Source organism: Theropithecus gelada, chromosome 11 (genome assembly GCF_003255815.1).
Source record: "Theropithecus gelada isolate Dixy chromosome 11, Tgel_1.0, whole genome shotgun sequence".
Lineage (NCBI taxonomy): Eukaryota > Metazoa > Chordata > Mammalia > Primates > Cercopithecidae > Theropithecus > Theropithecus gelada.
Genome location: NC_037679.1, coordinates 68,310,870 through 68,333,281, shown reverse-complemented (window position 1 = coordinate 68,333,281; position 22,412 = coordinate 68,310,870). Strand labels below are relative to the sequence as shown.

Genomic DNA, 22,412 nt, shown 5'->3' with positions numbered 1-22,412 from the left:
CATGGTTACAAAAGATGTGTTAGCTAAATAAACACCTCCATGAAATGCTTCATCCCTTTTTGTGTAATGGTTGGATCGGGAACAAGAGCAGCTTTCAGTGATGTAACAGTTTCTTACCAACCACATCTCAAGAAGGCAGGCAAAACCTTGTAATCAGGGTGGAGTTGCCGCCCAGGTAGGGCAGGGCGTGTCTCTGAATCCCTGGAATAGTGATCTGACCCCCACTCTGAGGCAATATTTGTCAGGCACACCCCTCCTAAATGACAACGCAGAGGAGAGAATGAAGTGGGAAGAGAGAAATGTGGTCTGAGTACCTACCATGTGTCTGGCTTTGTGTTAGAGGTTACCTGATCTTATCCTCGCATCTGCCCCATGTGGTGAGAATTATTATTCCATTTTACTTGTGAGGAAACTGAGGCACAGAGAGGTGAAGTAACTTGCCCTAAATCACACAGCTACAAAGGGGTTGAGATGGGATTTCAACTAAATCAAGATGGATATTCTTTCCTCTACACAATTGCTGTATCAACCTAAGGAATCCCAAGGTAGGAAATAAAGAGTTAATTGTGGTCTGTGGACTTCAGCTATGTAGGCAAGGATTCCCCAGAAACCATAATCCATCCATAAATATGTGTGACCCTGTGTGGGCACCTGCCAGGCTCTTTGGCGAGTTCATTGCATTTCACCTCTACGGCAACAATCACGGGACAGTGGCCGTGGGGGTTCAGTTCACATTAGGGGGACAAATATTTGTCAGATGAAAGGCTCAGAGCTGGCTGCTATGGGTCTTGTAATGAGGTGTAAGACACATCCATCTCTGTCCTCCTGCCATTTAGTATCTAGAAGGGTGGAGTGGGTAAGAACAGATGCCTGGGTTATATTAGTGGGTGACCATGAGTGGTCTGTGCTATGTGTAGATACTGACGGTGCTAACCATTTCAGGACAAGGGAAGACTGGGAGATGCTGGACTGGTCTGGGAGGGCTTCCTGGAAGAGGTGATATTTAAGCTGGGCAGAAAATGGATGGAGATTGAAGAATGCAAGATATGTTGGGGCTGGGCTGAGGACTCTTCCTCCCTTTCTGACTCTAGCTTTCATACTTGAGAGTATGTTATAGATGCCCACAGGGTGTTGGGTCCTATGCCAGGTGCTAAACAAAATAGAGGGCCTCCTGGTCCTTGCCATCCTATGGCAGAAAGACTGGAAACTTGTAAGTAAATATCTCATTGCAAAATAAGTATTCTCTGGACACACACAGGAAGAGATAGGGAGGGTCTGGGAGGGCCTCTCGCGGGAGAGATCATTTAGGCTGAGAAAAAACCAGCTATAAATGAGTGCATGGAACAGCATTCCAGGCAGAGGGAACAGTGTGTGCAGGGATCTTAAGATGAGTGAGAATTAGAATGTTTGAGGAACTGAGAGATGGACAGGTTGCTAGAGCAGAGAAAATGGAAGGAGAGAGGTGGGGAAGGAGATGGCCGAGTGTCAGGTCAAGGTGAGGAGCTTAACTCGTACTCTCTTGGTGGGTTTTAAGGACAATGACAGGTTCCAATGTCCCTTGTAAAAGGTCACTTTGGCTGCTGGGTGTTAAATCCATTCCACAAACAGTTCTCCAGTGCCTACCTGGAGCCAAACACGGCACCTGTGGTTTGCCTACCCCAAACTAAGAGGCAGGCTCTGTTCTCACCTCTGTTCGGTACATGAGAATGCTGGGGTTCAAAGGGCATTGAGTTATCTGCCCAAGATTTCCCCATTAGGAGTGGAGCTGGACTGGAATGCAGGTCCCCCTGGTCCCTGTCCTCCTGTTCCCTGCCAGTTTCTTTCCTCCCTCCAGCAACACGACTGATTAATTAAGGACATTGTCCATTAAAGTGGGTTGGGTTGGTCTCCTAGTCAGCATAGGGTGGAAGCCATGGACTCCAGTGGCATTTTGCCTTGCCCAGAGCCACCACAGGGTCCCCTGACAAGTGGCTGTGACACCATGGGGATACCTGGCGCTGGATTTTTTTATTTTCTATTTTTCATTTTTACTTTTTAAGAGACAGGGTCTTGCTCTGTCACCCAGGCTGGAGTGCAGCAGTGCAATCATAACTCACTGCAGCCTCAAACTTGTGGCTCAAACAGTCCTCCCACATCAGTCTCCTAAGTAGCTGGGACTACAGGCATACGTCACCATGCCTGGCTAATTTAAAAACATTTTTGTAGAGGCAAGGTCTCAGTATGTTGTCCAGGCTGGTCATGAACTCCTAGCCTCAAGTGATCCTCCTGCGTCAGCCTCCCGAAGTACTGGGATTACAAGCATGAGCCATCACACCTGGGCACACTCTGAGTTTTTAAATAAATGATATGATGAGGGCTTGCCCTTCCTGCATTTCAACCAAACCGGTAGAGCAGCTGCGTGAAGAGGCTCCAGGCTCTCAGTGCATCCCTGGTTCAAATCCCAGCTCCTTTGCTGATATGCTATGTGGCTGAGACGTGTCACTCATCTCTCTGGGCCTCAGCCATCCCATCTGTGAAATGAGGATGACAGGTAGCTGCCCCCACAGGCTGTCAGGAGACTGGGGAGTTTTGGACCTAGGGGGTTGGCAGGAAGGTGGCATCCCATGCAGGGGTCTCTCCTGTGCATTCAGAACAGTGCCTGGCAAGTAAGAGTTCAAGAAATGCTGCGGAATAAAGCAGACACTTCCCGAGTGCCGGACACCTTGCTGTTGGCTGTCTTCACGGGGCTCACTCCTCCATACTGTCAGGAGAGGTTTACTAGAAGGGGACCACCACCACTGGGGTGAGCGGCCCTCCTGTGTGCCTTCGTCCAATCCTCACCATACCTTGTGAGATGGATGAGCATTAGCCCTCCCATTTTACAGATGTGCAAACTGAGGCTCAGAGAGGCACACAGCTGCAGACAATTCTCACAGCTGCTAAGTGGCCAGACCTAGGCCTGACTGACCCCCAAAGCCTACCTGGGTAGCACTCCACTGCAGTGCCACAGAGAGAGCAATGGGGGACCTGGGGCTGGGCTGCCCAGCTGGGATGGGCTTAGGATGTGGCATTGCAGAACTCAGAGCCTTCTGAGCAAAACTCAGAAGGGCACACAGGTAACACCCAGGAAGTCATAAGCACATAGGAGGTACTTGGGAAATGGATTACACCAATGATAGAGTGTTATTCTGACATTGATGTTCCCAGGGTGCCACCCTCAATCCTAGCCCGGATCTGTCTCAGACCTTGAATGCTCCATGCTCCGTTCTTTCAAAAGGGACCCAACCCTTCAGCATCCCCCTACTTCCTGGCAAAGGGGGGGCTGCCTAAAGGGGCTCTGGTGGCATCCCAGATGGGGAAATTGAGGCCCAAGGAGGGAGGAGCTGAAGCGGCTACCTGGGGCTGCTGAAGCTTGGGGATTTGGCGAGGTCACCTGGCTTGACAGTCTCTAGGGTCTGTGGGCATGTGCATGTGTGTGTTTACATACACGTGTGTGTTGTGTGTGCATATGTATGTGTGCACGTGTGTGTGCACATGTATGTGTGCGTCATATGTGTAGTGTGTGCATGTGTGTGTGTCTGTGTGCATATGTGTTTTGATAAGGAAAATATGCACCTGCAATATTTTTAAGGCAATGTAAGAGGCCTTAATATTTTAAGGCAATGTAAGAGGTTGAGCTTTGAAAAGCAAGAAGTGTCTTTAGGGGCAGGGGAAGTTGCTGGTGAACTACTGAATTCAAGGAGACTCTGGAGCACCAGATAGGTCTTTTATGTTCTTTCTGCCCAAAAAGCTCTCTGCTCACTAATGAGGACTCCCTGTGGGTGACAGATCACCCACGTAGTCTGAGAAAGACACATTGTCAGGAGTCACCCTGGGGACCCCTGAACTAATAGATCTGCCTGCCTTTTCAGCAGAACAGATGCCTCATCTGATCTGCTGCTTAAATAAATTATTGCTGGACTGTTGTCATTTTCTCTTAGGTGGCTCCCTTAGGGTAGCTGCTATTATTATTCCCACTGTCTACACAGTGAAACTGAGGCCCAGGACAGATAAGTCACCAGCCCCAGGTCACACAGCCAAGAGGAGCTCACACCTGTGGCCCTGAGGGAACCCTCTACTCTGTTGCTGCTGCTTTACAGGTGGGGATATCGAGGTCTGGAGAGGGAAAGGTGCTTGCCCAAGATGATGGAACTTTGGAAATGCACCCAGGGGGTTGACCTGCAGGTTTCTCCCCCAAATGTCGGGGGTCTTTGCATCAAAAGGAACCTTAGAAGGGCCAGGCATGGTGGCTTACACCTGTAATCCCAGTACTTTGGGAGGCCGAGGTGGATGGATTACCCAAGGTCAGGAGTTTGAGACCAGCCTGGCCAACATGGTGAAACCCCATCTCTACAAAAAATACCAAAAATTAGCCGGGCATAGTGGTAGGTGCCTGTAATCCCAGCTACTCAGGAGGCTGAGACAGGAGAATTGCTTGAACCCAGGAGGCAGAGGTTGCAGGGAGGTGGAGGTTGCAGTGAGCTGAGATTGTGCCACTGCACTCCAGCCTGGGCAAGAAGAGCGAAACTCTTGTCTGAAAAAAAAAAAAAAAAAAAAAGGAACCTTAGAGGTTGCTTGGGCTGACCCTTCATCCAACAGGGATGGGCCTGGCAGTTCATCCCCTCGGCTACCGCTTGGATAGGTCTGGGACGGGGGGCTCACAACTTTGTGAGTTGCCCTAATACACAGCTCCTGTTTTTACAGAGCTCTTCCCTGCAACCTCCTTGCTGGTGGTGGGGATGGCGGATGGGGTACTCGTTTTATAATGAAACATACTAAAACTCAAAATTCCATGAAATCATCTCCTTAAATTTCCAGATCTAAATCAAATTTCTAGTTGTTTTAAGGCAATGTAAGAACACCACAGATTTTTTTCCATCAAGATAGAAAGGATTGTTTCAGATCACAGATCACTGCCACCTAGAACTTTCTCCACTGATGGAAACATTTCATATCTGCACTGGCCATGTGTGGCCATTCAGCACTTCAAATGTGGCTGGTGGGCCAAGGAACTCTGTACATTGATTTGATTTTAATGAACTTAAATGTAAAAGCTGCTCGTGGCTGCCTATTGGGGAGACACTGGGCGAATTTTCTAGATATCACAGAGCAGCAGTCCCAGCCTTTTTGGCACCAGGGATTGGTTTTGTGAAAGAGAATTTTTCCATGGATCGGGTGAAGGAAGGGGGATGGTTTCGGGATGAAACTGTTTTACCTTATATCATCAGGCATTAGATTCTCCTAAGGAGGCCGGGCACCGTGGCTCACGCTTATAATCCCAGCACTTTGGGAGGCCAAGGCGGGTGAATCACTTGAGGTCAGGAGTTTGAGGCCAGCGAGGCCAACATCGTGAAACCCCATCTCTACTAAAAATACAAAAACTGAGCTGGGCGTGGTAGCGCCTGTAATCCCCAGTTACTTGGGAGTCTGAGACAGGAGAATCGCCTGAACCCAGGAAGCGGAGGTTGCAGTGAGCTAAGATCGTGCCACTGCACTCCAGCCTGGGTGACAAGAGCAAGGCTCTGTCTCAAAAACACAAAAAAAAACAAAACAAAACAAAAGATTCTCATTAGGAGTGGGCAACCTAAATCTCTTGCATGCACAGTTCACAATAGGGTTTACGCTCCTATGAGAATCTAATGCCGCTGCTGATCTGACAGGAGGTGGAGCTCAGGCACCTGCTACTCACCTCCTTCTGTGCAGCCTGGTTCCTAACAGGCCATGGACCAGTACCAGTCCTCAGCCTGGAGGTTGTTGACCTCTGTAATAGAGCACACTTCTTCAGCCAGGGAGAAAAGGACACGGTTGTTGTAGCCAACCCAGTCTCTGGAGGTGGATGTCCTGGTTCCACCACTCCCTGGCTGGGTGACCCTAGACAGGCCCATTCCTCTCTGGCCTCAGTGTTCTCATCTAGCAAATGGGAAGGTGGTGATGATAACAATCCCTGCCTGATCAGGCTCTTGCAAGGATGATGTGAGATCCAGTGTGAAAGTGGCTTTAGCTCAGGGCTGGGCGCACACGAGGGGCTTGTCCACCCCATGCCACATCCATGGGGGGACAGCTGACCCCAGGGGAGTGTGGGTGGAGCAACCAGAATGCTGGGTCTGTTTGCTCATCTGTGTTCATCTGTGGGTACTTGTGGAGCAGCCTTCGTGTGCCTGGCCCTGTGCTGGGCACTGGGAGTTTGGCTCCTCCCGTGGGGGTGTGAGGGTCCTTGCTTCAGCACCAGGGCGTCTAGGGGCTGCCTGCACCCAGCAGGGGACTCAACCCTTGTCCTGTCCTGGTCTCCTCCCTGCCAGACCCTTAGGGACCCTCAAGACCTGAAGGTGTAGCCCCTGCCCTCCCTGGGGCCACCAGTTGGGCTCAGAAGAAAGTTGTGGTCAACTAGAGTGCTCCCTGGGGCTCAGAGAAATGGGGAGTCCAATGGGGAGACACTGAAATGCGCACAGAGGGAGAAGGAAAGGTGTCCTTTGTGAGGGAACAGAAGGCGCGTAGACCCAGAGGAAGACACACGGAGAAGCGGGGAAGGACATTTGGCCCCAACTGGGACCGTTAGTGCAACGGAGGCTTGTCACACACCACACCTGAGTGAGGGCAGGGGCCACAGCTCCCCAGCACTGGGTGTGCAGGAACCACCTGAGGCTGGGAGATGCATTAAATGCAGGTACCCAGCCTCTTCCCCAGAAAGCCTGCCTCAGTGGCTCTGGGCGACCCAGCAGCAGGGCTGGTACCACGCAGGGGACTGTGGGTGAGTGGGGTGGAGACAGGTCCATAGGAGATCGGGGACCCTGGACGCCATGTCAGAGGAGGGGGAAGAGGAGAGGATGGGCACTTAGCACAGCTCTTGTGGGTGCTCTGCCTCCATCGTTGTTGCCCCCATTCTACAGATGGGGAAACTGAGGCTCAGGAAGGTTAGGAAGCACACCAGATGCCACCAAACCTGACAGGCAGGGCTGGGACTTCCTCCCAGGGTCCCTCAGTTACAGTGACAGACACAGAAGAGGGAAGGGGAGTCGGAGATGGAGGGAGAGTGGAGGAAGCAGGTGGAAGGAGTTGGGTCTTTTTTTTCTTTTTGAGACAGAGTCTTGCTCTGTCACCCAGGCTGGAGTGCAGTGGCGAGATCTTGGCTCACTGCAACCTCCGTGTCCTGGGTTCAAACAATTCTCCTGCCTCAACCTCCCGAGTAGCTGGGATTACAGGTGCATGCCGCCATGCCCAGCTACTTTCTGTATTTTTAGTAGAGACAGGGTTTCGCCATGTTGGCCAGGCTGGTCTCAAACTCCTGGCCTCAGGTGATCCGCCTGCCTTGGCCTCCCAAAGTGCCGGGATTACAGGCATGAGCCACCATGCCCGGCCAGAGTTGGGTCTTTTGAAGTTGATTCTTCTCAAAGCCTCCTTTGGAGGTGACCCTAGGCAGGCAGGCATCAGTGACATGGGTGACTCAGGGTTAGCAGGGCTGAATTTTCCTCTCACCCAGGAACTGAAGTGACACTCCCAGAGCGGGAGCAGAACAGGCCTTGGGAGGAGAGCCCAGGGCAGTGGGGCTGGAATGCGCCTTTCTCTTTGAAATTAAAATGTCCTGTCATTTTCCAGTAGACAGGAAACTTAGGAGGTTGATACAGGGTCTCTCTCTGTGTGGCTGTCTCTGTCACACACACACACCAGGGAATATTCCCAGCCCTCTAAGATGGCAGGGTGGATCACAAAGCCACTGTGCCTCCACACCAGTGTGCCAGCCTGGGGGTATGAGGCATTGCGGCTATTACTGTTATCACTCACGCCCATTTTACAGGTGGGAAACTGAGGCTGGCGATTAAGTGCCCTCCCCAGGGCCTATGGCTGAGAAGCCAGAATGGGTGGTTTCAGAACCAAGGACCCTTTCCTGAGTTACAGCTGCTGTGGGCCCTGTAGTTTACACCGTCTCAAATGAGGCACCGGGAGAGAGTGAGGCGAGGGCACATGGGGACGCCTTTAATGAGGGAACTTCAGGCACTGATGAAGGAGAGGTATGGAGGGGGCTTCGCATGCCACTGTGGAGAGGGGGACGTGCTGACCTTTCTGCAGGGGACAGAGGTCCGAGTGGTCAGGTGATTGGGGGATGAGACATTCTCAGGTAGGCCCTGGTGCGTCAGCCCCTGGCCCTTGCCACGCACGCAGAAGACATGCCTGAATGCCAGAGAGACTCTAAGAAACAGTGGGAAGCTAGCCAGGCTTCGGAGCCAGTGGACTCCCACCACAGTGCTCCTGGTGCCCACAGCCACTGCAGGTGTCCAGGGTGCTGGCTGGGGCCACCTGTCAGGTGTACTGAGGCGAACATTCCGGCATGGGCAGTGGGCACAAGAGAGGACCAGACCACCTTTGGGATGCCTGGGGCAGCGGGGAAGCAGGGGCCTGGCCATCAACCCCAAGCATGTACAGCAAACCCCTGAGAAGGGAGATGGGGACTGCACCTGTGCCAAAAGTCAATCACACAGTGGCTCATCTGATCCTATGACAGCCAGGGAGCGGAGCCCCGGGGACCTGCAGTGACTTGTGCAAGGTCATGCAGCTCAGGGGTCACAAGGACTTGAACCCAGATCTGTCCAGTCAAGGCCTGAGCTTTGGCCATGCCCCCTGTGGGCTGTCCTTCCCCCAGAGCATAGCTGGAAGTCCCAAGGGTGCGGCTTCAGGGTCTGAGCTGGGGCCCCAACTCTGCATTTTAACTGGCTCTCTGGGAGATGCCGGTTTGCACAGCCCCAAGTGAGAGCCTGGGACCCAGGGTGGGGCATCTCCCCCAGAAGATGTCTGATCTCCACCTGTAGTACCACAGGAACAATCTGAGGCATGCAGACAGACCCGGGTTCGAGTTCTGACTGCCTCGCTTATTAACAAAGGGATTTTTCTTTTACTGGGCTGGCTTCAGCTTCCCCCTCTGTGAAGTGGGGCTGCCTACTCTCTGTCCCTGTCCTGGGGCTGTGACAAGGACCTGAGGAGGCAGAAGACAACTCTGTCAGTTCAAAAGGGCTGGACGTGACCATCACTGTCATACCAACTCTCAGCGCTGGTGGCCTGCGGTCAGTCTTTTTTCAACCAGCCAAGCAGGCATTTAAAGGGCACCCACTTTGGGAGGCCAAGGCAGGCGGATCACGAGGTCAGGAGTTCAACACCAGCCTGACCAACATGGTGAAACCCTAGCTCTACTAAAAATACAAAAATTAGCCCAGCATGGTGGCATGCACCTGTAATCCCAGCTAGTCAAGAGGCTGAGGCAGGAGAATCGCTTAAACCCAGGAGGCGGAGGTTGCAGTGAGCCAAGATTGTGCCACTGCACTCCAGCCTGGGTGACAGAGCAAGACTCCATCTCAAACAAACAAAAAAAAGGCACCCACTGTGTGCAAGGACATGGGGCAATATGAGGCTTGGGGCCAACACTCAGTGAGCCACAAGGCGGGGTAATGGGGCAGAGACCTAGACAGTGCAGGACTCGCTGGTCCTGGTGAAGTGTAGAGAGCAGTCAGGGTGCAGAGTGGGTCTTGTGCTTGGGGTCTGGGTGGCAAAGGCTTCCCAGCGGAAGTGCTGCTCTCGGGGTAGCAGGAGCCTGCATGGGGAGTCAGGACCCCAGCCCTGGTCTTTTTCCATACTGTGACATTGGGAGCAAACCAATCTCTGCTTCCCAGAGGTAAAATAAGAGGTGGGGTCCAGTGATGTCTGTGGGATGTCTGGGGTGAAGAGGCCAGAAGTCAGACTTTGCAGTGAGCCTCCAGGGGTGGGCATGGGTGCCGGGGAGGAGGCGGAAAGGGCATCATTCCTGCAAGAGGAACAGCAAACGCAAAGGCACGAGCCCTGCCTGGGTCTACTGGGGGCTGCAGGAGGAGTGGGGCTGCAGGAAGGGGGAGCCAGAGGGGCTCACAAGTAGCAGGAAAGAGAAGCATCAGGATAGCGCCATTGACTCAGCCCAACTAGACGCTCAGCCATGTGCTACACCCTTTATACCTGACTTCGTGTAATCCTCACTCTGTGGGGAGGCAGGCTGACAGCACTGAAGTGACCACTCAGTCCTGTGTTTCTTCATCTGTACAATGGGGCCAGTGTAAAACCAGGGTCTGGCACACAGGCAGTGCTCCTTACAGGGAAGTGTTTAGTGGTAGCCGTGGCCAGGGCATGTCGATGTGACCCCCAGATCCCAAAGCTTCAATGTACTTCCAGCCCCCTGGCGACCTGGTGAATATTAATATGAACATTAATGTTGGTGTTAATATTAATAGCAGCTAAATATTCTTATTACATTTACTATGAGCCACTGTTCCAAGTGCTTTACATGCAATTACATATTTCTTATGACATCCTATGAGAAAAGAGCTATTGTTATCCCCATTATACGGATAAGAAACTGAGGCTCAGAGAGGTTAAGCCAGTGGCCCAAGGGCACACAGGCAAGTGGAAACCAGGATTAGAATCCAGAGCCCAAGCATTTAACCACCACGGGTACTGCCTGTTAGGTTTACCTGCTGCCAGAGATTCTGCCCCACAGTGGCACCTAGGAACCTAGTTCATTTACAGCCCCTCACTCAGGGAGCTTTGGAGGGCAGCCACCTTGCTAAACCTGCCAGCAGGGGCCCAGCTCCACTTCTCCTTGTTACCGCAGTGCCAAGCAGAGCAGCCAGGGCAGTGGGGAGTCACAGCAGGTTACTGAATAGGAGCATGGCTTGTACCACCAGGCACCAGGAGGTTTGCTGGCCAGTGGGTGAGGAAGGGAGGGTGGGGACTAGCCAGCACCCCCAACAGCGGGTGGCACACCAGGCCCTGCCCCTGCACTTCACCCCATGGTCTCCCAGGGCCTGAGGGTACAGATGGTATCACCCAGGCCCAGGCCGTGGCTGTCACTTAGCCAGATGAGTTACGAGCAGGCTGGAGGGGTGGCAGCCGGGGGGCCGCAGAAACAATTGCACTGAGACCCTGGGACAATGGGGGCCACGTGCCACAGGGGCAACAGTCGTTTGTCACACAATGGGATGCCGGCGGACAGCAGCCGGGCCAACTGCTGCCACTGACACGGCCGGCCGCGTTTTCAAATCGTTTCCAGGCCCTGTTTCCCTATGAGGCAGCCAATCGCGGGGGCAGCCAGGCAGTCACCTGATGCCAGCTTCGTGGGCCCAGGGCCCGGGCCCTGTGACAACTGAGCAGTGTGGCCATGGCAACGCTAATTGTGGCCCTAAAACACAAGAGGGGAGAGATGGGGAGGAGCAGAGAGAGACAGAGAGGGAGGAGGAGGGAGAGGGAGAATGTGAGGCCGAGCTGGCCAAGCAGATGGAGGGAGGAAGGGGCCGGGCCTCGCTGGAGCCTCTGAGAGGCGCAGAAAACCAGGGCAGGATGGGTCGGTGTCCCGCCTCTCTCTACTCAATCTATGAGGCTATTTTTGAAACATGGAGCTTAGAATTTAGACTGTGGGCCACTTGGTGGTGACACAGAAAGCCGCTGGCCGCAGGGGTGGCAGATGTGGGGTCTGGCGTGTGCTCCTGGGCTGGTCTCTGCACTGTCACGACAGGGCCCAGATGGTGGTGTAAGACCCGGTGCTCTTGGAGTCGCGTGGCAAGTGTGACTTCAGGGCACTGGGGAATGACATGGCTATCCCAGATCACCAACCTGTCTGGCACCTCCGTGGGCAGCTATCCTACATCCACAACAAGCAATGTTTTACCCATGAATCTGTTGCGGCTGGTGGGCGTGGGTCCCAACTGGAACCTCCCAGGGCCACCAGGGGTCAACATGAAGAGCTCAGGCTTCAGGAGGCACTGACTGGGTCTCAGCCCCACCACCTCCTGTTCTGTGTCGTCTTGGGCGGTGACTCAGTGCTTCGAGCCTCAGTTTTCTCATCTGTACATTGGGAGTATGGGCCCACCCTACATCTCACAGCAGCTGTGGGAATTGTGCAGGATAGCGCTTGTTGAGTGCTGAGTCCAGGGCCCGGCAGGTAGCAGGCGCTCAGCTGCCTCAGCACATGGCAGGATCATCCATGCAGACTGTTCCCAAGTTCCATGTTCCTCACAGCTACAGCACAGCAGGAAACTGCCCTGAACATGGAGTCGGGAGCCTGATCCTGTCCTGGCAGGTGGGACCCTGGCCACAGGCCCTGACTGCTCTGTTCTGTAGTGTCCCATAGTAGGTAAGCTCCAACTGTGCCTCAGTTTCCCCATCTGCAAAATAGGAATAATAATACCTGCCTCACAGGGTGACTGGGAGTGTAAAAAGTCTTGACCGCTGCCTGGCACATAGTAAGTCCTCAACAAACATTTGCGTGTATTGTTTTTGTGGTAGGTGCTAAGTAGGATGTGTTAAGTGGGCGAAGGAAGGAAGGATGAGGATGAAAGATCTGGCCACCAAAAGGGATCTGGGACCAGGTTCCCATGCCCAGACCTGGGGATGGGCAGGTTGGAGGGCTGGCGTAGCCTGGGGAGATGAGGCACATTAAGCGGATGCTTCCAGAGGTCAGGACGCACCCCCAGGAGCTGGCCTAAGCTCCCCCTCCCGCCAGAGCTCTCTGCTCCTCTCTTCAGGCTTCTAGCCACCACCAGCGATGACGACCTCCCCGGGGACCTGCAGTCGCTGTCGTGGCTCACGGCGGTGGATGTGCCTCGGCTGCAGCAGATGGCAAGTGGCCGCGTGGACCTGGGTGGCCCCTGCGTGCCACATCCACACCCAGGTAGGCTCAGGGACAGGGTGGGCAGGGAGGAGTGTGATATAGGAAAGGGGGTGATTCCCAGCCCTGCCACCCACCCACCGTGTGGCCATGACCCCGTCTCCCAGTCTCTCTGGGCCTCTCTTTCTGCATCTGTAAAATGGGACAAACGCTCCTTCCTTAGAGGGATGTGGTTCATCATTTGCTTAACCGTGTGCCAGGCCCTGAGTGAGCTAAGGTTTCTGTGAATACAGTCCTGCTGCCACAATGGTGCATCCTGAACCTCTAGGGCAGTTGGCAAACTACAGCCCGTGGGCCAAATGCAGCCTACGGCCTGTTTCTGTACAGCCTTTGTGTTAGGAATGGATTTTACATTTTCCAAGGGTTGTAAAAACACAGAGACCATCTGGCTGGCAAAGCCTAAAATATTTGCCATCTGGCCCTTCACAAAAGAAGTTTGCTGCCCCCTGATCAAGAGGATTCCAAGAGATAATATGTGGAAGTGCTGAGTGTAGGGTCTGGCACACAGTAGATACTCAATAAATGGCAGCTAGTTGCAGCTAATGGCAGTTAGCTGCAATCATAGGCAATGGATAAAATGCTTAGAGACACAGAAAGTATTGAAGAAAAGCAAAACAGTGACAAAACAATAAACAACAGTATATTAAAAGTACCAGTGGTTGAAAAATACTTGTCTAGGATTATTTGTTTCATTGGGCAAATTGTTCTTGGGCAAAGCATGTATAGCAGGGGTCAGCAAACTTTCTGTCAAGGGCCAGGTAGTCAATATTTTAGATTTTGTAGGTCATCTGATCTGTCAAAACGATTCAACTGTGCCACTGTAACACAAAACCAGCCGCAGACAATATGTAAATGAATCAGTGCAACTCTGTGCCAGTAAAACTTTATTTACAAAAACAGCCTCTGAGCCAGAGTTTGGCTGCCAGTTTGCCAATCCCTGATCTAGAAGCCCCAGGGGACAGCTGTGTGATCTCAGCCAAGTGCTTTCTGCCCTGACCAGTTTCCACATCTGCAGCAAAAGTGTAACAGAACTGCCTGCATGGGACATTGTGAGGATTCGATGCAGAGAGTGCCTTGAACGCAGGAGGTGTTTAATAAATGGTGAAATAAGGATGCCTCTTTCTTCACTGTGGCTGCTGGGTACTTTCTATGGGCCTGTTACTGTGCCAGGCATTTGGAGCAATGAGTGATAGAAGATGTGGTCCCAATTCTTAGGGAGCTGACGATCTGGTCAGAGAGAGAAGGACAAGACAAACAGATCTAGGGACGGTGGCAGCCAGAACTCAGAGAAGGACCCATAGGGCTTCCTGGAAGAGGTGCCCCTAGGGCAAGACCATCCTGCAGGTCAACTTTGCTTGATTGGAGGTGGCTGCCTGAAATCAGCCTAGTGCAGTAAGAATCTGTGATAGATTAGCAATGTCTGTCACAAGCCCAGCACAAGATGGGGGAAGTATGTCTGCTATTCTCATCCTGTGTGGAGGAGCAGGGCTTGGCAAAAGGGAGAGAAGGCACAAAGCCATTTTGGACCTAAACCTAGAGGCACTCAGGAGCCATGGCATGTTTTTGAGAAAAAGAAATGAACAGTGAATTAGTGTTTTAGCTTCATGAAGGACAGGAACTAAGCTATTACATCATCATGATTATCATTTATTATTGACTCATGTTTATTGAGGTATTATGTGCCCAGCAATGTGCTAAGCACTTGATAGACATTATCTCATTTAACCCTCACAGCAAATTTATAGTTAGGGGTATCAGTAGTTCAAGTACGAATGGGAAAACTGAGGCTGACCTAAGGTTGTATAGCACGTAAGAACCTACTTTTCACTACATACCAGGGAAGTGATTTGCCAAGCACCTACTCTGTGCCTGGTCTGAAGAAAGGACCTGGCTCCATTCTCTGGAGACACCTGGGCACTGGGCCGTTCCTGGTGGCAGCCACCATTCCTCTGGCCCAGCAGCGTCTCTGTGCTTCTCTTCTGCAGGTGCCTTGGCTGGGGCGGCCGACCTGCATGTGGGAGCCACTCCAAGTCCCCTTCTCCATGGCCCAGCAGGCATGGCCCCCGGAGGCATGCCAGGTCTGGGCCCCATAACTGGTCATGGAGACAGCGTAAGTACCACTGCATGGACTGCGAAGAGTGGGCAGTGCCCTCCAGACTGGGTGCCCACCCCCACTCTGACCCTCTGTCTCCTCCTCTTCCCGCCCAGCAGATGAGCCAGTTCCCCGTGGGGGGCCAGTCCTCATCTGGCCTGCAAGACCCGCCGCATCTGTACTCACCTGCCACCCAACCACAGTTCCCGCTCCCCCCGGGTGCCCAGCAGGTACCAAGGGCTCAGGGGAGCCCTGGACTCAGCAGCAGACACCCTGCCTTGGGCTGGCCAGGGACCTCTCTGAGCCTCAGTTTACTCACCCAGAACATGGGAATAACATTCCCCCCCATGCTCAGGTCATGGGGTCATTCATTCCGTTCCCCCAAAACTCCTGCCCTGAGCGGAGACAAGATTGTTTCCTGGATGGCTGTGAATCCCCACACGAGGCGTTTTGAAACTAGGGTTGGGACAGGGTTACTGTGAGTGACGTATGTTCTTTCTCACCTTCTTTCTCTCTCTCTGCCACTTTCTCCCTGCCCCTGCCTGTGGGAAGTGCCCTCCTGTGGGCCTCTATGGCCCCCCATTTGGGGTACGGCCCCCCTACCCCCAGCCCCACATGGCTGTGCATTCGTCTCAGGAACTGCACCCCAAACACTACCCCAAGCCCATCTACTCGTACAGGTGAGGTCCAGGGTGGGCCGGGTCAGGGCCGAGGGCGGCTCCGGGAGGAGAGGGATGAGGCTGCGCTCAGGGCATCTCAGACAGCTACGTGTGGCAGCCCAGACTTCCAAGAGGGAGGTTTTGGGGAGTGGGGAACCCCCAGGTGGGACTTGTTCTCATGAAGGAGCATCATAGGGTCCCCCAGGTCAAGAGCCCACTGCAGACCTGAATCCAGTGCCACAGTTCACTTCATTCACAAGCTGTGTGGCCTTGAGGAAGTGGCGTGGCCTCTCTGAGCCTTGATTTCCCCAAATGTAAAAAGTCATCAAAATAATAGTATTGTATACCTCACGGGAGTTTGGGGAGGGGGAAACAACCTAGGGAAAGTCTAAAGGCTCATAGTCATTAAAATTATGGGGATGCCATGAAGAGGGGAAAGAGTAAGATTTCTCAAGTCAGTACCAATGGTTGAGCCCAGGGTCAAGGAGAAAGGGCAAAGAGGGGGGAAGACATCAGGCCATGAAATGGTATTGAGAGCTCACTGTGTGTGAGTGTGTAGGGTCAAGCAGGGCAGGCTTCCTGGCAGAAGAGGCACTGGGCTGTCAGCCTGAGACCGCTTCACGCCTGGCCTGCCCTGCCCTGCCCCACCTCCTGCCCCCAGCTGTCTGATCGCCATGGCCCTGAAGAACAGCCAGACGGGCAGCCTGCCTGTGAGTGAGATCTACAGCTTCATGAAGGAGCACTTCCCCTACTTCAAGGTGAGGGGTCCCAAGCCAGGGTAAGGGTGCTGGAGCTGCCTGGTGCTGCCAGAATCCAGGGCTGGCCCTGGGCCAACCCTCTTTGGTTCCCAGTTATGTCTGTATATCTGGTGATTAGGACATGTGCACATACACTCACATAGAAGAAAGTCAGAAAGAGAGGGGGCATTTGAACTGGGCTCTGACAGATGAAGAGGAGTTTATTAGGCATCCCAAGGAGAAAAGGGTAGAGGCACCAGACTAGTTACTCAGCACGGATTCAGTACAACATAATGATGCAAAACAACGGAACTGGCAAGAGCCTTCACCTCTGAGCCTCAGTATGCTCATATATCAGGTGTGGAGAATCATCCCAAGCTGGCAAGGTCAGTGAGGATCCTGCAGATAAGGGCCTGGCAGCTTCTGGCATAGGGTTGGCCACTAGTAATGTTATCCTTGTTAGCATCAAAGCAAAAAGTGGAGCAGGAAGTTAGAGGGTACACCAAGCTGTAGGGTCCCTGGCCTGGACAGTGTCCTTAGCAAAAATACTGCAGTACAGTGTGTGTGAGTACATGTACACGCGTGGTGTGAGATGCATTGTGATATCTGGTTATCTAGCATTTAAAAATAATTTGCTGGTGGTGCACGCCTGTAGTCCCAGCTACTTGGGGGGCTGAGGTGGGAGGACTGTTTGATCCCAGGAGGTCGAGGTTGCAGTGAGTTGTGATCACACCACTGTACTCTAGCCTGGGTGACAGAGCAAGACCCTATCTCAAAAAGTAAATTTGCATTGAATACACTTGACCAGTTATCCATTTATTGGCATCATTCTTCTTTGCTTGCTTCCTCAGTGGGAGAGAGAGTATGGAATATCCAGCAGGCCAGGCTGCATCCTCCTATAGTAACAGTTGGCCAGAGCTGAATTGTACTTCCCCTCTCATCAGGGCATGGCCACACCAGCTGGCCTCCGTCCCCAGCACTCTCTCTTGTCTCTCCAACTTGAGGCTGAGTGTCAATCACTGTCAAATTACTCCTGCCACCGCGATGTCCTGCCGCTATGGGCCTGAGTAGGAGATCCCCGGGGTAGGAGGAAGGGCTTACAGGGAGGCCTCTGAATGCCGATGTCTCTTCATAGACGGCTCCCGACGGGTGGAAGAACTCGGTGCGGCACAACCTGTCTCTGAACAAGTGCTTCGAGAAGGTGGAGAACAAGATGAGCGGCTCCTCCCGCAAGGGCTGCCTGTGGGCTCTGAACCTGGCCCGCATTGACAAGATGGAGGAGGAGATGCACAAGTGGAAGAGGAAGGACCTGGCTGCCATCCACCGGAGCATGGCCAACCCTGGTGAGGCCCGGACAGCCCGCAGCGCGCGCGTGCGCACACACACACACATGCACACACACACACACATGCACACGCACACATACATGGAAGAGGAAGGACCTGGCTGACATTCACCAGCGCATGGCCAACCCCGGTGAAGCCTGGATGCACACATGCGCACGCACACAAATGCACTCACACACACATGCACACATACACAGAAGAGGAAGGACCTGGCCACCATCCACTGGAGCATGGCCAATCCCGGTGAGGCCCAGACAGCCTGCAGCGCGCATGCACACAAATGCACACGTGCGTGCACACACACACGCAGAAGAGGAAGGACCTGGCTGGCATCCACTGGAGCATGGCCAACCCTGGTGAGGCCCGGACAGCCCACAGCATGTGCACACACATACAAATGCACACACACACATGCACAAACATGCACACACACCGAAGAGGAAAGACCTGGCCGCCATCCACTGGAGCGTGGCCAACCCTGGTGAGGCCCAGATGCACACACACACACACACATGTGCACACACACGGAAGAGGAAGGACCTGGCCGCCATCCACCAGAGCACGGCCAACCCCGGTGAGGCCCGGACAGCCCACAGCATGCGCGCGCACACACATACACACATGCGGAAGAGGAAGGACCTGGTCACCGTCCACTGGAGCATGGCCAACCCCAGTGAGGCCCGGACAGCCCACAGCACATGCGCACACACACACACGCACGCACACACGCATACACACATGCGGAAGAGGAAGGACCTGGCCACCGTCCACCGGAGCATGGCCAACCCCAGTGAGGCCCGGACAGCCCACAGCACATGCACACACGTACACACATGTGGAAGAGGAAGGACCTGGCCACCGGAGCATGGCCAACCCTGGTGAGGCCCGGACAGCCCAAAGCGTGCACATACACAGTGCACACACAAATGCACACACATGCATGCACACACACAAGTGGAAGAGGAAGCACCTGGCCACCATCCACCAGAGCATGGCCAAGAGGCCCGGACAGCCCCCAGTGTGTGCACACATGCATGCACGCATGCACACACACATGTACACATACACACCACACGCCCCTCCTCCCAGCCCAGCCCCAGCTCTGCCTATGCCCTGCCCAGTCTGTAACACTTCTCAGATACGATGATGGGAAGACAGGAGTCTGGCAAACCTCCCTCCTATGAAATTGGCCTCTCCCTCCCCAGCCCTATCCAGTGGCGGAAGTAATTGAGGGGCCTGATCAGGAACAGAAAAAAGCTGTTGGATCTCACTTGTCATCCATAGTGTCTTGCCCAGAAATGCCAAACTACACAACCATGGGATAAACATTGCTTTCCTACCACATTGGCAGAGATGTTTAAAATAATAACACTCAGTGTGGACTAGGATGTGGAAACATAGACAGCTTCGTATACAATGGATAGGAATTTAAGCTGTTACACTTTTTGAGGGAAAGCTAATATATCAAACACCTGCAAATGGTACCCATGGATTGGTCCAATTATTCTACTTCTGACAATGTGTATTGTGAAGAGCAAAGATTTGAGCAAAAGGTTTATGAACAAAGTTACCCATCACAAAAATGATTTCTAAGAGTGAAACATAGAAAGCAGTCCAGACATCTCACAAGAGGGGGTTGGTTAAATAAATAGAATGACATACCTTGCAAGTATTAGAGATGAGAAATATTTTTAAATATTTTTGGAATATAAAGAAATGTTAGGCCGGGCGTGGTGGCTCATGCCCATAACTCTAGCACTTTGGGAGGCCGAGGCGGGTGGATCACCTAAGGTCAGGAGTTCAAGACCATCCTGGCCAACATGGTGAAACCCCATCTCTACTAAAAATATAAAAATTAGCCGGGCATGGTGGCAGGTGCCTGTAATCCCAGCTACTCGGGAGGCTGAGGCAGGAGAATCACTTGAACCCAGGAGGCGGAGGTTGCAGTGACCCGAGATCAAGCCACTGCACTCCAGCCTGGGTGACAGAACAAAAATCCGTCCAAAAAGAAAAAAATGTTCTCAATAAGTGAAAAGGGGCAGGTTATAAATCAATATCCACAGCAAGATCACATTTTAAAATACATATATATCCATATTGATTTGCCTCCCAAAAATGTATGTATGTATGAGAGAATAACTATGCTTGTGTGTTTGAGAAGAAGTACACCAAAATCTTTACTGTGAATGGAGAGACCATTGATAACTTTTGTATTTTTCATATATTTCTGTATTTTCCAAAACTTCTATCCTGTTCCTAATTAGAAAAAGGATTGCATCTGCTTAAAAAAAAAAAAATTAATGCATATGAGGTGGGGCCATCCAAGGGACATGTGCATGGGGACTGTGACGTGGAGGCTAACTCTGCCCCAGCCTTCGGAGTATGGCCAGAGTCTGTTGGGTATCACCGTGTTGGGTAGGAATGGGGCTGAGAGTGTGGCTTGGGGGTGAACAACTCAAGGCAGGAAGAAGGGCTATAGCAGGAGCCAATGGTCCCTCAGTTGAGGGGGTATCACATCGCACCCAGCCCACCGAAAGCTCTGGGGTCTGGCTTGAGACCCAGGGCCAGTACTGACACATATTTGGAGTGAAGTCTTGGGCAAGTTATTCTGCCTTCTAGATTCTAAGTGTTCTCATTCCTAAAATGGGTGCAACCCAGATAGATCTTGGGACCCTGTCTACTCTCAACCCTGTGTTGCACTCAACAAGACATAACCAATAACCAAAAATAATTTGAGAGTCATTTGTCTTTACTTGTTTATACCCAAGAGTATTAAGGATTTTTAACCCACGGCAACACTTCTTAATGTCTCTTTGGTAGCAGGGAGTGGCCAGGGCCCCTTGCATGTAAATACATTTTGTCCCTGTCTTACGGGATTTGTAATCACGGCCTTACCTCCTTGCAGGGCTGTTAGGAGATTTAAATGAAGCCCTAGGGTTACAGGGCTGTCCTGTAAGGCACTGTCCTGATGAAAGGGGCTAATGTTATTATCTGATGACATTTTTTTTAAAGACAGGGTCTTGCTCTGTCACCCAGGCTGGAGTACAGTAGTGCAATCATGTCTTAACTGCAGCCTCAACCTCCTGGGCTCAAGTGATCCCCCCACCTCAGCCTCCCAAGTAACTGGTACTACAGACACACACCACCACGCCCAGCTAAGGTTTTTTATTTTTTGTAGAGATGGTATCTTACTACGTTGTTCAGGTGAATCTTGAACTCCTGACCTCAAGCTGTCCTCCTGCTTCAGCTTCCCAAAGCGCTGGGATTACAGGCATGAGCCCAGCCTTTGATTCATCTCTTATTCCTCAAAGATTCTGCACAATTTGTGATTTTGTTACATCTCCACAACAACCCTGTGCAGAGTGTATCATGTCTTGCTAGATGGGCAGAGATGTTTAAAATAATAAAATATTAACACCCAGCATGGGCTAGGATGTGGAGAAGTATTTAATAGACACCTTCATTTACAGTGGGTGGCAATGTAAGTTGTGAGATGAGATGATGCCTATGTCATTTCATAGGTGAGGAGACAGAGGTTCAGAGTGTCCAAGAGGCTTGCTAGGTGACACTGGAATTTGAACCCAGGCCTGGGCTGGGGCCCGGTAACTGCTGGGTGGGTTCTGAGTGACCTCTCCCACTTGCCTGCAGAGGAGTTGGACAAGCTGATCTCCGACCGGCCTGAAAGCTGCCGGCGCCCCGGCAAACCGGGGGAACCAGAGGCCCCTGTGCTGACTCACGCCACCACAGTGGCCGTGGCACATGGCTGCCTGGCTGTCTCCCAGCTCCCACCCCAGCCACTGATGACCCTGTCCCTGCAGTCAGTCCCCCTGCACCACCAGGTCCAGCCCCAGGCACATCTTGCTCCAGACTCTCCAGCACCAGCCCAGACCCCGCCGCTGCATGCCCTGCCGGACCTCAGCCCCAGTCCGCTCCCCCACCCCGCCATGGGAAGGGCTCCTGTAGACTTCATCAACATCAGCACCGACATGAACACTGAGGTGGATGCCCTTGACCCGAGCATCATGGACTTCGCGCTGCAGGGTGAGGCCGGAGGAATGGAGTGATGGGAATGGAATGGGGAGGGGAGAGGCCCGGGGGCCAAAGGGAGTGAGGGAGAGGACTGTGCTGCCTGCATTTGCCCCACAGTCTCGTTCCCATAGCAACAACCTTTACAAGTTGAACATCCCTGATCCGGAAATCCAAAATGCTCCAAAATTCGAAAATTTTTGAGCCCTGACAAGACACTCAAAGGTCATGCTCATTGGAGCAGTTCAGATTTCAGATGTTTGATTGGATTAGGGATGTTCAACCTGTTATAGCCAATGGCAGCCAACAGGAAATGAGCATTTGCTGTATACCAGGCCAGAGCATTCCACAGGCATCACCTGAGGTCACCACCATCCACATTTCTGTTCTGCCGATGAGGAAACTGAGGCAGAGAGAAGTGAAGTCACTCACCCAAGGTCACCTGGCTAAGTGGCAGAGCCTGGAGTTAAACCTCAGTCTGTCTGGCCCCAAAGTTTTCATTAGTAACTGCTTCAACTCCCATGTGCCACCCCCATGCCAGGTCACACTCTGACCTGCTGCCTGCCTCATGATCATCTCCGATAAATGGGATGTGATGAATGAACGAACAGGGGAATTTCCGGTTTCAGTGAAGGCTCACACTTCATCCACTCACTAGCACCGGTGCAGCTCTTATGTTTCAGCCAAGGGTGGAGACAGCCTCTGTCCCGAGTTCTGCCTCTAGCAAGGGACATGGACAGGTGGCAAGTCAGCTGCAGCTGTGAAGCGGTATATTTGCACCTCCCTGCCTTTCTTTTCCTGGATTGTTGTGTAGTTCAATGTGCTGAAGAAAGGGAAGCATTGTCTTGTCCCCCTGGC

General features: G+C 52.6%; 1 protein-coding gene across 1 annotated transcript in view; it reads left to right on the top strand.

Moving 5' to 3' along the window:
• Nucleotides 1–22,412, top strand: part of FOXN4 (forkhead box N4) — a 31,239-nt gene that overhangs the window by 6,267 nt on the left and 2,560 nt on the right. Inside the window, exons 3-9 of the mRNA XM_025402931.1 lie at nucleotides 12,552–12,697; nucleotides 14,680–14,804; nucleotides 14,906–15,016; nucleotides 15,339–15,466; nucleotides 16,107–16,203; nucleotides 17,318–17,525; nucleotides 21,177–21,569. Coding sequence (XP_025258716.1) covers nucleotides 12,552–12,697; nucleotides 14,680–14,804; nucleotides 14,906–15,016; nucleotides 15,339–15,466; nucleotides 16,107–16,203; nucleotides 17,318–17,525; nucleotides 21,177–21,569 — 1,208 coding nt within the window. The remainder of the gene's footprint in view (nucleotides 1–12,551; nucleotides 12,698–14,679; nucleotides 14,805–14,905; nucleotides 15,017–15,338; nucleotides 15,467–16,106; nucleotides 16,204–17,317; nucleotides 17,526–21,176; nucleotides 21,570–22,412) is intronic.